The sequence below is a fragment of the Ranitomeya imitator genome, chromosome 8 (genome assembly GCF_032444005.1).
Source record: "Ranitomeya imitator isolate aRanImi1 chromosome 8, aRanImi1.pri, whole genome shotgun sequence".
Lineage (NCBI taxonomy): Eukaryota > Metazoa > Chordata > Amphibia > Anura > Dendrobatidae > Ranitomeya > Ranitomeya imitator.
In genome coordinates this window covers 183,241,747-183,256,262 of record NC_091289.1, presented here as the reverse complement: position 1 = coordinate 183,256,262, position 14,516 = coordinate 183,241,747, and the positions used below count along the sequence as shown (strand labels likewise).

General features: G+C 46.2%; 2 protein-coding genes across 3 annotated transcripts; one reads left to right on the top strand and one right to left on the bottom strand.

The window, feature by feature from the left end:
- Positions 1-3,192: 3,192 nt before the first annotated feature.
- CFAP144 (cilia and flagella associated protein 144) lies at positions 3,193-7,974 on the top strand. The gene is made up of 4 exons (XM_069738088.1): positions 3,193-3,743; positions 4,747-4,806; positions 5,204-5,307; positions 5,917-7,974. Exons 1-4 carry the CDS (start codon positions 3,602-3,604, stop codon positions 6,028-6,030), a joined length of 420 nt encoding a protein of 139 aa, XP_069594189.1. The 5' UTR covers positions 3,193-3,601; the 3' UTR covers positions 6,031-7,974.
- Positions 6,935-14,469, bottom strand: EBNA1BP2 (EBNA1 binding protein 2). 2 transcript variants are annotated; one of them, XM_069738087.1, is made up of 10 exons: positions 14,448-14,469; positions 13,985-14,072; positions 13,657-13,740; positions 12,155-12,318; positions 11,190-11,313; positions 10,146-10,235; positions 9,961-10,036; positions 8,928-9,009; positions 8,021-8,192; positions 6,935-7,152 (listed from the first exon to the last, which is right to left on the bottom strand). In XM_069738087.1, the coding sequence occupies exons 2-10, from the start codon at positions 14,057-14,059 to the stop codon at positions 7,102-7,104; spliced, it is 918 nt and encodes a 305-aa protein (XP_069594188.1). In that variant the 5' UTR covers positions 14,060-14,072; positions 14,448-14,469; the 3' UTR covers positions 6,935-7,101. The 2 variants fall into 2 exon arrangements, with proteins under 2 accessions (XP_069594188.1, XP_069594187.1); XM_069738086.1 differs by having other exon boundaries at positions 14,200-14,458.
- Positions 14,470-14,516: the final 47 nt, after the last annotated feature.

Sequence of the window (14,516 nt, the reverse complement as noted above, 5' to 3'; positions counted from 1 at the left end):
TCAAACGTGATATAAAGTTCAAATTCGCCGGCTCAGATATTCAACCAATCAGAAACTAGACATTTAAAGAATCAACCAATCGCGTTCCAGTGACGTGAACGCTATCGGTCCGTTAAAGCCCTGGATGTTTTGGTCACGTGCTCACTCCTCGGAAGTCGCGGCGTCCATCTTTGTTTAGGGAAAGTCATGGTTGTGTTTAACGTGACAGCTGCTGGCAAAGAAAAAGCACAAATCCTCGTGGCGCTGAGCAGATTCTTGTAGAAAACGCTGCAGACAATCCTTTGTGACTTTCAATGTCTATAAAATAAAAAGATCATGAATGTTGAAAGTTAATTGGGTGGTGGGTGGTGGGGTCATCCAACTCTTTCCAATGTGGGATCAGCCCGAAGAGAACCCAATGGGCCCTGCTCAGTCTGATAACGGCAATGTCTGTCACACCCATGGGACCCGGCAGTTTTTAACAGAATTACAGTGTAAAGTGTTACAAATTTTGCCAATTTTACGCCGTCACTGCCTTACACACCGGGTGTCCGAAAAGCGGTCGGAGCTCAGGCTCCTAATTCACAGCACAGCAGTAGTGTCAGATATTGCTTAAAGGGACACTGTCACCTGAATTTGGAGGGAACAATCTTCAGCCATGGAGGCGGGGTTTTTGGGTGTTTGATTCACCCTTTCCTTACCCGCTGGCTGCATGCTGGCTGCAATATTGGATTGAAGTTCATTCTCTGTCCTCCATAGTACACACCTGCACAAGGTAAGATTGCTGCTGGTGCAGGCATGTGCTACGGAGGACAGAGAATGAACTTCAATCCAATATTGCAGCCAGCATGCAGCCAGCGGGTAAGGAAAGGGTGAATCAAAAACACAAAAACCCCGCCTCCATGGCTGAAGATTGTTCCCTCCAAATTCAGGTGACAGTGTCCCTTTAAAAACGGACATGTGAAGGCGCCTGATGGTGCGTGACACCGACCGATCCCGAGCCATTAAATGGGCGATGACGGACTGTATCTTCATCCGCCTGCCCCCTTTCATGAATTCACCCCAGTCTCACTGCCAGGTTCAGGGCTGTCTACCTGTATTTAATTATATCTGCGTCTTTTAGGCTAGGGTTTTTTTTTTATTTCCACTGGCGTAAAGGGACATCATACTGGGTGCGTGACTGGGCTTATCATACTATATGGGGGGAGCCGTTGGGACATTATACTGTGTAGGGGACATTGGGGTCATCATATTATGTGGAGGGGAGCTGTGGGAGCATCATACTGTGTGGGTAGCAATGGGGGCATCATACTGTGTGGGGGGATTTGTGGAGGGCCATTATACGGTCTAGAGAGATCTGTGTGGGGGTATCTGTTGGGGTCATTATACTGTGTAGTGGCATCTTTGGGGACCATTATACTGTGTGGGGGGATCTGTGCGAGCCATTTTACTGTGTGGGGGGAACTGTGGAGGCCATTATATTTTTTAGGGGGATCTGTGGGGGCCATTATACTGTGTGGGGGGCAATGAGGGCATTATACTGTGTTGGGGATCTATTGGGGCCATTATACTGTGTGGTGGTATTTAGGACGTTATACTGTGTGGGGGCAGAGGGGGCATTACACTGTGTGGAGGACAATATACTGTGTGGAGGCATCTGTTGGGGCCATTACACTGTGTGGTGGTGGTTGTGGGGGCGTTATACTGTGTGGTGGTAGTGGGGATGTTATACTGTGTGGTGGTTGTGGGGACGTTATACTGTGTGGTGGTAGTGGGGACGTTATACCGTGTGGTGGTTGTGGGGACGTTATACCGTGTGGTGGTTGTGGGGACGTTATACCGTGTGGTGGTTGTGGGGACGTTATACCGTGTGGTGGTAGTGGGGACATTATACCGTGTGGTGGTAGTGGGGACATTATATCGTGTGGTGGTAGTGGGGACATTATACCGTGTGGTGGTAGTGGGGACATTATACCGTGTGGTGGTAGTGAGGCCATTATACTGTGTGGTAGTAGTGGGGACATTATATTGTGTGGTAGTGGGGACATTATACCGTGTGGTGGAAGTTGGGAAGTTATACTGTGTGGTGGTAGTGGGGACATTATAGCGTGTGGTGGTAGTGGGGATGTTATACTGTGTGGTGGTAGTGGGGAAGTTATACCGTGTGGTGGTAGTGGGGACATTATACCGTGTGGTGGTAGTGGGGACATTATATTGTATGGTAGTGGGGACATTATACCGTGTGGTGGTAGTGGGGACATTATACTGTGTGGTGGCAGTGGGGACATTATAGCGTGTGGTGGTAGTGGGGATGTTATACTGTGTGGTGGTAGTGGGGACATTATACTGTGTGGTGGTAGTGGGGCCATTATACTTTGTGGTAGTGGGGACATTATATTGTGTGGTAGTGGGGACATTATACCGTGTGGTGGTAGTGGGGACATTATACTGTGTGGTGGTAGTGGGAACATTATAGCGTGTGGTGGTAGTGGGGATGTTATACTGTGTGGTGGTAGTGGGGACATTATACCGTGTGGTGGTAGTGGGGCCATTATACTGTGTGGTAGTGGGGACATTATATTGTGTGGTAGTGGGGACATTATACCGTGTGGTGGTAGTGGGGATGTTATACTGTGTGGTGGTAGTGGGGATGTTATACTCTGGGGGTGTCCATCTCAGGTTTGGGATCTGTATATACAAGTTGTTCTGCGCTTCGTTACTGGCCAACCAGCAAGTCACATAAGCCCGATACTGACTTGTAAGTTTCCAGAATTTGTCAAATTTATTCCATGGTCTCCAAAAGACAAATATTCCGCAGATCGGCCCAAGCACCAGCCTTTCTCAAACAGCGGGATTACTCCCGCACGCGGAACGTTTGTCTTTTGAAGACAACGGAATAAATTCTACAAATTCTGCAGACTTACGAGTGAGTGCCGCGGCTTCTTCTGTTATTTGCAATGTGATGCCAGCTGTAGACCCAGCAGCACAGACTGAGCGCCCATGATGGGGGCACAAGTCGCTCCCACGCTGCCCGGTCCCTGTACAGCACTGTGCACACCCAGCTATTGCTGCAGATAATGATTCTGTGGGGTCGCTGCCGTGTTTATTTGGGCTGATAAATCATCAAAGTGCAGTAATGGCCCCCGGTCGGCCATCTTAGTACACCCATTAATCCCTGACAGATACTCATACACTGTGTGGTGGAGGACTGCACTCTTATACCATTGCTCAGGCTCATGTACGTCACGTGGCTGAAAAATACAAAAAAATGCTTACTACATTATTTAAGATATAAAAAACAAACTCAAATTAAAACGCTTTATTATGTTAAATAAGAACAAATCATTGATGAGTAAATATATAATGAGCGGTTATTATGGCTCCAACAGCGCAGGGAGCCGCTCCCCACACAACCATATATGGTCATACAGTCGCCATAGAAACCTCTCCCGAATCTGACCCTTCTCGCCTCCAGTATCCACCAGCTCAGGCACAGCTGTGGCCAGACCGCGGGGTCCTTGGTTGCTGTGGTAACGGGCCACATCCACTCAGGCGCCGCAAAGGACAGCCTTAACTGTTTCCTTGGAAACAGGACGCAAAACCACAACAAGTAACCCCTAATATGGCGGCCACAGCGACGGGACAGCGCGAGAAAGCTCCGCGGGACGAGGTGTCACTCAACGCCATCCACCGGGAGACGATCCGCAAGGAGAACCGCAGCCAGAGACTGGTCACCGAGTACAGCATCAACCCGCATCACAGGAGTAACGTATCCTGCTGTGCGCGGCTCTGCCGCAGGGTCTGAACTGTGCCCAGGATGCAGCAATACCCAATATGCTTTTTTTCCTGTATTGGGAAAAGGGGATTAATTAAAATGTTGTTTTTATTGTTTTGAATATTAAATAATACTTTTTAATACTTCTCATTATTTTAGTCACAAGGAGACTCGCACCCACAATGCCATAGTAATGTAGTAAAAGTCACAGGCTCCTATGAGGTCCAAGGTCTCGGCTGTCATAGCAACAGATCAGCCCCCCATGATCGTATGGTGCAGGTGAATGATTGGCCACTTAAAGGGACCCAGGGAAGGTGCAGGTAAATGGCCACTTAAAGGGACCCTGGGAAGGTGCAGGTGAATGATTGGCCACTTAAAGGGACCCTGGGAAGGTGCAGGTAAATGGCCACTTAAAGGGACCCAGGGAAGGTGCAGGTGAATGATTGACCACTTAAAGGGACCCTGGGAAGGTGCAGGTAAATGATTGGCCCCACCATGATACCTCAAGCACCAGGACCTGGTTAGAACAGTCATTCTGTGCGAACAAAGTACCTTTAAGTAGTGACAACAGAGACCAACCTCCAGTTGCTGCTGTGAGGCCAGTGCTGGCAGTGTAACACAGCCGGCATTTGTCCTCATGCGCTCGCTCCATAGATCTAATAGTCTGTCACACATAAGGAGTTATACAGGGGATTCCGCCTTGGACGTTGATAGTATGGCCCATAGACGGGGGGTCTCACCTCTGTGGCGCACACATTGATCTGAAGCGTGGAGACCCTCTAGTCCATCTGAGGTCGCCGCACGGGTCCCCGGCTAGATACAGTCTGAGAGATTTATGGCCTATTCTGCGCAGCCTCCTCCCCAGCACGGACCTCTAGTCTCATGATCAGGATGTAGATTTCACCATTTTGATAAATGTGAAGCAAATGTCCCTAAAGACATCTCTCCGACACCATTCTGACCCCACTGTTTTTTTTTTGTTTTTTTTATAGTGCATGCAGTGACAGGGAAGCCAATGGCGTGGCACGAGAACCAGAACGAGACCGCCGACGGTGAGTATTAAAGCTGCTGGTTTCCTGGAATGCAGAAGTCACCAGTTTCTTTACAGATTGGGCTCCATGGGGCAGCGGAAGGGAGCAGGTTTGTCCCCGGTCACTGACCTTTGTTCCTGGGGACACCAACCTTGCAGTTATTAGGCACATCACATCTTCATTGGACCGGGGGCAGGAGGCTCAGGATGGACGTTGCTATTGATTTTACCCTGAAAATGTAATTTAGGGAATTGTGTGATTACAACGTGTAAATATACTGGTGGTGTGTGACTGTACTGTAGCCACCAGTTACGGGAAGAATTGCATTAGGATAGGCAATGTTTCTATTCACTGACAGCCATCAGAGAATGAATATTTTTAATACATTGACTTTTGTTTTCTTTTAACATATGGACAGAAAACTTCCTGAATATAATCCATCACGCAGCTTTGGAACCAACCAAAAAGTATACGGAGCCACAAACCACGAGCCAAGAGATCGGCTGGATAACTCAACCTCTGGTGCGTATGGAACGCCCGACAGGGCCTAAGGGGTTACTCGGTACCGGGTCCGGTCATCATTAAAGGGGTGGTCACAGTGGCAGCGACCCAGTCCGTGGCCGTCCAAATTAAAGGACAGGTCTTTAAAGGGGTTATTAGAAATAAGAATGTTCATGACATCACCTGTGGTATTCGGTCAGAGGTGACCGATGCTGCTTAAAGAGGTCCTCTGGGGAGTGATGGCACTGCAGCAAGGATGGTATGGCTCCTTCCAGGAGCTGCCGCACTATTGGTCTGCACGGCCCCAGCTTTCCTCTCTCAGACTCTGTCTGCTTCCTCTCTCCTCTGTCAGACTGAACTGACTAACTCCTCCTCCAAGCCACAATATTTATCTAGGGAAGCTCCCCTGAAACCAGGTTCAGAGCTCCCCCTTCTGGCCTGCTCTCAGAACAGTGTTTCATGTACTAGTTATCTGTTAAAGGGATCCTTCCTCGCTTCCAAGCATGGCATCTCCCTCCCCAAAAAGAAGGCAACACCATTGTAACAGCCGGTTACCTGGGGAGTTACACGTATCAGCTCAGTTACCGCCAGGACTGAGAGTCAGACATTCACCTCTTTCTTCCCCTACAGATCGGCATTGACTGGACAGACAGGCGGCTGCATTATCATCGCCAGAAGACAGAGATCACAGCGTACATGGAGACGGCGTGGAAACTTAAAGAACAGAGCGTCAATCTGCAGTGAAGGTCCTGCCAGACCACAGTGTCTGGGAATACAGACACATTCACTTTCATTGCAGACCAGAGGTTTCTCACCAGTAATGAGCAGATTCTGATATACAACCTGTAAATACCTGTGCTGTCTATATCCTGTGTGTGAGGGTATGATAGGCTGAGACTTATAGTTCCTCCATATGACCACTTGCATCGGATAAAGCCATGAATATAAATCCTCAGAGTTGTGTTTCCTCCTGTTCCTGTGAAGTATCAGTCTATACACTAGAACTAAATAACAGTCTGCAGAACCCCGTTCTGGGAATCACTGGTGGTCCAGCCAGACGCCAGTGATTAGTTTAATATGCCTTTTCCAATAGTCTGATTAGATTAAATCTTGGGAAAGCCCCATTAAGATTAAAAAAAGAGGGATGCACAGAAAACCAGGGTCGATCTGGTACGAGGAAGAACCAAACAATCTTGTGTAGCCGGTTTCGGTCTTCGAGGGCTGCTCCATTCTTACATAGATTAAACATATTGCTGGGATACATCATTACTAGCAACCACTTCAGCCTTTCTCTTCAGGCCACCCGGCTGTTGAAAGATCTGGAGCCTGTTGCGTTCACTTAAAGACCCCACCACCCCCTTCATGTTTAGGATCCTTGAAAGTCCCTAAACTGATCGGACTTCCAGCGATTCTTATCCTAACAATTCTCCACTTACTGAGAATAGAATCTCTCTTTAAATATGGGAATGGGGAAAAACCTGCAGTATAAAGAATGGAGGAAGAACAGCACCATCTTAAGCTTGCTCATAATGCACCCAGCCCTCCTCACCAGTACCAGCAATATGTAGACCAGCTCCAGTGTTGGCCCTCAGTCACTTGGGGCCCTCAGTGTTCCAGACGAATTTACAGTAAAGTGCTAAAGCAGCTGTAGATTCCACCTGTCGTATTTAATAGAATCATAAAACTTAATCTATAAAAATGGCATAACAGGCGCAGCCGGGCGCTTTATCCACAGCCACGAGAAAGTCTGAGAATATACAGCTCCACCAAAAGGAGATCGGCAGGATGACAATGTCCGAAATCAGCACATCAGTCTCATCGTCCCTTATTCTTCATCTTCTGCCGAACGTTCTTACCCGGTCTCTTCTGCATAAAAAGAGAAAATAAAAAAAAAAGAATAATCACATTTATTATTGTGAAGCACTGCAGCATATAAAGGGTTACACCATAGATGGGTAATAAAAGCCCCCCAGCCACTCTGAAATATAATACACGATGTAGCTCAGGATCAGTAATGTATGTACACAGTGACTGCACCAGCAGAATAGTGAGTGCAGCTCTGGGGTATAATACAGGATGTAACTCAGGATCAGTAATGTAATGTATGTACACAGTGACTGCACCAGCAGAATAGTGAGTGCAGCTCTGGAGTATAATACAGGATGTAACTCAGGATCAGTGATGTAATGTCTGTACACAGTGACTGCACCAGCAGAATAGTGAGTGCAGCTCTGGGGTATAATACAGGATGTAACTCAGGATCAGTAATGTAATGTCTGTACACAGTGACTGCACCAGCAGAATAGTGAGTGCAGCTCTGGAGTATAATACAGGATGTAACTCAGGATCAGTAATGTAATGTCTGTACACAGTGACTGCACCAGCAGAATAGTGAGTGCAGCTCTGGGGTATAATACAGGATGTAAATCAGGATCAGTAATGTAATATATGTACACAGTGACTGCACCAGCAGAATAGTGAGCGCAGCTCTGGGGTATAATACAGGATGTAACTCAGGATCAGTAATGTAATGTATGTACACAGTGACTGCACCAGCAGAATAGTGAGTGCAGCTCTGGGGTATAATACAGGAGGTAACTCAGGATTAGTAATGTAATGTATGTACACAGTGACTGCACCAGAAGAATAGTGAGTGCAGCTCTGGAGAATAAAATAGTGTATGATATATCTATGGTGTCTGCTCTGTGTATGTACTGTAGGTTCCTTCTCTTACATTTGTGTTCTTGCCTCCCTTCTTCCCGGGTCTTTTGCCACCTCGTCCATGTGCTACTTTTGCTCGGAAACCGGAAACATCATTAAAACTTTCCTTTGTGTTCATCTTTGATCCTTTTTTCCTTCCTCCAAATCCAAATTTCTGGTCTTTGTATTTTCTCTTAGCGTTCGGTCTTTGTGTGAGGGAAAAAAAAAAGTCATCCATTAGTTTTACACAAAGACAATCCTATATATTATGTTTTTCATCTACAAGTACCTCACAAGGGGTAAAATATATCTAAACCAGAACCCCCATTGATCGGCCACCTGCGGCTCAATAGCTGCTGTAAAGCCAGAAATACCAGAAAATTGGAAGCTACAGTCACCCAGCAGATAGAAAGCCAAAGCAATGAACTGGAATGTAGGTTGGTGTGCATGCAGCATGTAAGTGCATGTTCACATTGGCCACTAGAGAATGCAATGTAGAAGAACGTGGTCAAATTCTGTACTGTACAACTTGTGGCGCCTCAGGCTGTAAACTACTGAGGCGCCACAAGTAGCAGAGTTATTACAACTAGAGTTGCGCGAATATGTTCGGCTCACACCTTATTCAGGAGGCTATAGCGCTTACCGAAGAAGCTACAGCGGGAACCCGGATGCCTGGAGCGCTACAATAATCGCATGTCCGGCGGCTGTGTGACAGTCACAGTACATGCATGGAGAACCTGTGTGTTGTGACTATCACAGAGCCGCGACACATGCAGCTGTGGTGCCGGACATGCGATTATTGTAGCGCTCCAGGCATCCGGGTTCCCGCTGCAGCTTCTTCGGTAAGCGCTATAGCCCGCTGAATAAAGCGCGAGCCGAACATATTCGCTCATGTCTAAATACAACCTGCAGATATTTTTGTTCGGTCTAGGGACACTCACCCTTTTTTACCCTTCCGTTGTACTCCATCAGATTTCTGTTGATGCTGATCGCCCTCTAGAAAATCCAGCTTATCAGAAAGACCTTAAAAATAAAATAATGTCAAGGATCTGCAGTAGTGAAGCACAGAGATTACAAATAGCATCCATAACCTTATTTTTTGGACATTCTGGATACATTCATTTAAAGAAAATGTTGTGCCTACAAGCACCACTAGGGGAGATCACTGCACGCAGATTTATAGAGCCACCAGTGGGAGCTCACTGCATAGATTTATAGAGCCACCACTAGGGAGAGCTCACTGCTTATAGATTTATACAGACACCACTAGACAAAACAGGTTGTCCACTATTTTTTCATTGTCGACATATCCCTTAGGATACGTCATAAATGATCAGTCGGGGTCTGACACCCAGCTTCCCCGCCAATCCGCAGTCCACAAGGTCAGCAGCCACAACTGCTCAATTGCGGAGCTGCTGCGTCTTTTGGTAGTGGCCGCGGCAGGGTACTGCACATTTGTCTCTTGTTTATTTGAATAGGATGTGGATGTGTCGTACCCAGCCCCTATCAGAAGACTGAGCAGCTCTGCAATCACGCAATTGCGGCCACAGACAAAGAGGACAGCTGATCGGACGGGGTGATGGGCGTCAGACCCCGACCGATCAAAGAATGAGAAGGTGGTGGAGCAAACACTGCTCTCTCCACTTATGTCAGTGGGAGCTTCAAGAACAGAGCATGCTCTCCCCAATCTCATTCTATATTGCCTTTGCTCAAGAGAGGCATTACTTGTGTTGTCAATGGAGCCCACAGAAGTCTATGAATGTGAATGAGCAAAGCCCAGTAATAGGCCTCAGAGTAGCTGAGGTCTTGTGACTCTCTCCACTTTTAAACAGGTTTCAAAAACGTTTGAAAGAACCATAGAAGTTGATAGTTATGTGAATGCCCTGCTGTGTGATACGGGGCCACACTGAGGTCCCACCACCAGGACCCGCATCAGACTCTTCCTGCTCACACTGTGTCCGCACAGATCTTTACCTTTCTGATACTTTTTGATCTGATGCATCATGTTGGATTTCTCCTTCTGTCTCTTTTGTAAGACTTCAACTTGCACCTACAGATGATAGCAGCAAACAAGACGAGTATGAGCAGCAGAATGTCAGACGAGTGCGCACGGACAACAAAGCCTCAGTCACAGCAAGACACCCGGCGCGCACGCTCACCTTCTTCCCATACTTCCTCAGTTGTCTCAGCTGTTTGGCTTTTTCAGATTTCTCCATTGAGATCTGTTTGGATTGAAGTTTCTTCCTGACCTAGAAAACAAAAGGGGGGGGGAAGAAAAAAAAAAATCTGAAGTGGCTGATAACAGGGAGCAATAGAATGAATTAATCTGTTCAGCAATCAGGTCTCTTGTTCCTGTAAGAAAGCATGAGATTTCTACAGGTTAAAGTTTCATCTCGTCCACTACCGATTTACAGAATAAAAGGGGGTGTTGTGTCACAAAGGCACAAGATCTTAAAAGGGTTGTCCATGACCATTATATTCTTTTTTTTCTACCCAACGCTCCTGCCGGCATCACGTTAATTGACAGCTGGCACCCTGCTGCCCATCACCGTGACATTGGCAGTCACACAATGTCAACAGAGCAGATGAGAAGCCGCTGCTCGTCAATGTGACATTTGCTGAAGGAGCGCTCTGTGACAGCTGAAATCGGCGGTGGGCACAACAGATAGGTACGGAGTAACTCACTGCCTGTTAGTTCTTAGACTCAAAGTAACAAAAATGTAATTTATCTTCTTTAAACGTAAACATCACCTATTCCTCGTCATGAATACAGGACATTACAACATCCTCACCACCACGTTATTTCCAGAGATTTTCTCCTTTGCGCAAACAAATCTCAGTAAATAGAATTGTAAACCTTACGGTTTTCAGTATCTCCAATTGCAGCCAGTGATTTACTTCCAAAGTATCAGCCTGGTCACCGCTTGTTATAAAGGGAGAGCTCCGATGCCTGCACAACAATGAGCCAAATACCTGTGTGCCCATCATGTGGCAGATTCTCATCCTCAGGAAGTCAATTAGTAATTTGCCATTCACTTACAGCAAGCAGAAATATTGAAAACTAATAAGAATCAACACAAAATGTAAAGGACTGTTGTGGAATCTTCCATTATACTCTGACTCCGATTTATACACAGAAAGCAAAAATAAAACTCTACGAAACTTCCAAATCTGCTCACACTGTTGGGAGGGGATCCACTAACCTTCTGCATGTGCTGGTCAGTTTTGGCCATCTCCGCAAAATAATCTTCAGGTCGTTTTGTAGACACTTTCAGCTGTTGAAGACGAGGCAAAGCGAAGAGAACTGCAGCCTGAGCCTGGCGGTAACTGAGGACAGAGGACAGAAATTATACAAAAATCACAACAGAAGCTGCACTCACTATTCTGCTGGTGCAGTCACTGTGTACAAACATTACTGATCCTGAGTTACATCCTGTATTATACCCCAGAGCTGCACTCACTATTCTGCTGGTGCAGTCACTGTGTACAAACATTACTGATCCTGAGTTACATCCTGTATTATACCCCAGAGCTGCACTCACTATTCTGCTGGTGTAGTCACTGTGTAGATACATTTCATTACTGATCCTGAGTTACATCCTGTATTATACCCCAGAGCTGTACTCACTATTCTGCTGGTGTAGTCACTGTGTAGATACATTACTGATCCTGAGTTACATCCTGTATTATACCCCAGAGCTGCACTCACTATTCTGCTGGTGTAGTCACTGTGTAGATACATTTCATTACTGATCCTGAGTTACATCCTGTATTATACCCCAGAGCTGCACTCACTATTCTGCTGGTGTAGTCACTGTGTAGATACATTACTGATCCTGAGTTACATCCTGTATTATAGTCCAGAGCTGTAGTCACTATTCTGCTGGTGCAGTCACTGTGTACATACATTACTGATCCTGTACTATACTCCAGAGCTGCACTTCAGCGGTAATCTCCCGGAGTTCCCAACGCCTCCCAGTGTCTGTTGCTTTACATCACTTATTTGACAATAAAAATAATCTGTCTCCTACACTGTCAGTACTCAGCTATGATGGTGGGGTGTCTCTGTAGATCGGCTTGCTGACTGTTTCAGCTGAAATGTGAATCTCTATAGTCCATCCGCGTCCAGACACACGATTAGTCCCCGTCACCGGCAGAGATCACTTACAAGCTCATCTCTCTTTTGAAATCGTCCTCTGCGTCCACATCAGTGTCTTGTGTCTCATCTCTGCTCTGCAGTGCTGGGTCTGGAACAGGGGCCGTAGTTACATCCAGACGCTCCACCCAGGACAGGTTTTTCTTCAGATCCTTCAGACTTTGCTTCAGGCCATTCTGAATCAAAAATAAGATATTATTGCACAGACAGTCCCAGAATTAACATTTGTCCCAACCTCTGAAAACTTTAGTGAACCTAACAGTAGACTCTGGTATTTTACATAGAAATTTTACTAACACAAAAATGTTGTCAAGTTTCAAAAAGTTAAAGCTTGTGTTTGTTATACTCCAGATCAGCAGCGATAACTCTGCAAGCTTCAGAGCATCTCCTGACTGATTAGCCTCTGCACACAGCACACGCTGTCAAAAGACATTGTGGAAATGTTGTCTGTGCACCAGACACTGTACAGTCACCTGCATTACAAGAGCTTAGTCAGACTGCTAGTGCTTATCTGCTGACAAAATCACAGAAACTTTACAATAACTAGCAGAACAGCGAGCGCAGCTCTGGGATATAATATAGGATGTAACTCAGGATCAGTAATGTAATGTATGTACACAGTGACTGCACCAGCAGAATAGTGAGTGCAGCTCTGGGGTAAAATACAGGATGTAACTCAGGATCAGTAATGTAATGTATGTACACAGTGACTGCACCAGCAGAATAGTGTGTGCAGCTCTGGAGTATAATACAGGATGTAACTCAGGATCAGTAATTTAATGTATGTACACAGTGACTGCACCAGCAGAATAGTGAGTGCAGCTCTGGAGAATAATACAGGATGTAACTCAGGATCAGTAATGTAATGTCTGTACACAGTGACTGCACCAGCAGAATAGCGAGTGCAGCTCTGGAGTATAATACAGGATGTAACTCAGGATCAGTAATGTAATGTATGTACACAGTGACTGCACCAGCAGAATAGTGAGTGCTGCTCTGGAGTATAATACAGGATGTAACTCAGGATCAGTAATGTAATGTATGTACAGTGACTGCAGCAGCAGAATAGTGAGTGCAGCTCTGGAGTGTAATACAGGATGTAACTCAGGATCAGTAATGTAATGTATGTACACAGTGACTGCACCAGCAGAATAGTGAGTGCAGCTCTGGAGTATAATACAGGAAGTAACTCAGGACCAGTAATGTAATGTATGTACACAGTGACTGCACCAGCAGAATAGTGAGTGCAGCTCTGGAGTATAATACAAGATGTAACTCAGGATCAGTAATGTAATGTATGTACACAGTGACTGCACCAGCAGAACAGCGAGTGCAGCTCTGAATTAAAATACATGATGCAACTTAGAATATGCATTATGTGATATGCAATGAGTTACATTGATTTTTACTTTGACTTTATGGAGCAGATGTTTATTTTAGTTCTATATAGGTAATTACAGTAAATCTTCAGTGCAGACACCTTTAGCTCTGGATGGATTTGTACCTGGACTCACCACATCATTAGGCGGCTTTTTCTTTGCATCCAGTACTAGATTTAGTCCAGGTTTCAGCTTCCCCTGAATGAAGGCTTCTTGCAGCTACAAGAGAAATAGAGGAAAGTTACCACATATGTAATAACAGATTATAGATTATCTAAGATCTGGTTGATCAAGATTTTAGTACTCAAAAGTTATTCCCCACATCTCATGATCACTGGGGCTCTGGTCTGTGGCCCCCTCACCCGCTTGCGCCCTTTTTCAGTGATCCTGAGAATGAAAAATAGGAGACGCTCTCGCCGGTCTCCCAGTAGGGAACGCAATGTATAACCCCCCATCACAGCACCTCTTTATCTGTCAGTTCTGAAGGGTCCAGGTCAGAGTCCGGCTCCGAGGAGCTGTCCTCATCGTGCTCCAACATGGCGGCTCGTCTCCTATGAGCAATCACAAAGGGTTCGGTCAAATTGGTGGCGACGAGATCTACAGCGATGGAAATCTGTGACTTTACAGTGAGAAATTAAGTGACCCCCCCAGTGAGATATTCCTGAATATGGTACTAACCCCAGAAATGCTGCAGCAATCACTATGTGTTACCAGTCCAGGAACTACAACCACCATCAGGCTACAAGAATGCGCTGATGTACAACTGCAACAAAATCACACTAGGAGAGAAACTCAGCGTCCGCGACTGAGCAACCAAGACATAACCCAGAGTAAATGACTCCGGGAATACTGCAGCGCCTGAGCCCCCCCAAATAAAACCTCTACCTCCCCCTTCCTCAGAAGCAGAACCCGCACACTGCACCCACCGTCCACACGTGGAGACTCCCGGAAGTGTTCTACAGCTCACATCCGCTGACGTCATCATTTCTGCGACC

Bases quoted from the DNA above. Each gene is read 5' to 3' on its own strand.
- CFAP144 (XM_069738088.1), top strand. From the start codon at position 3,602: ATGGCGGCCACAGCGACGGGACAGCGCGAGAAAGCTCCGCGGGACGAG. The intron at 4,807-5,203 runs GTGAGTATTAAA...ACATATGGACAG, and splicing joins CCAGAACGAGACCGCCGACG to AAAACTTCCTGAATATAATC. The intron at 5,308-5,916 runs GTGCGTATGGAA...CTTCCCCTACAG, and splicing joins GCTGGATAACTCAACCTCTG to ATCGGCATTGACTGGACAGA.
- EBNA1BP2 (XM_069738087.1), bottom strand. From the start codon at position 14,059: ATGTTGGAGCACGATGAGGACAGCTCCTCGGAGCCGGACTCTGACCTG. The intron at 13,741-13,984 runs GTGCTGTGATGG...TTTCTCTTGTAG, and splicing joins CAGAACTGACAGATAAAGAG to CTGCAAGAAGCCTTCATTCA. The intron at 10,037-10,145 runs GTGAGCGTGCGC...TATCATCTGTAG, and splicing joins TGAGGAAGTATGGGAAGAAG to GTGCAAGTTGAAGTCTTACA.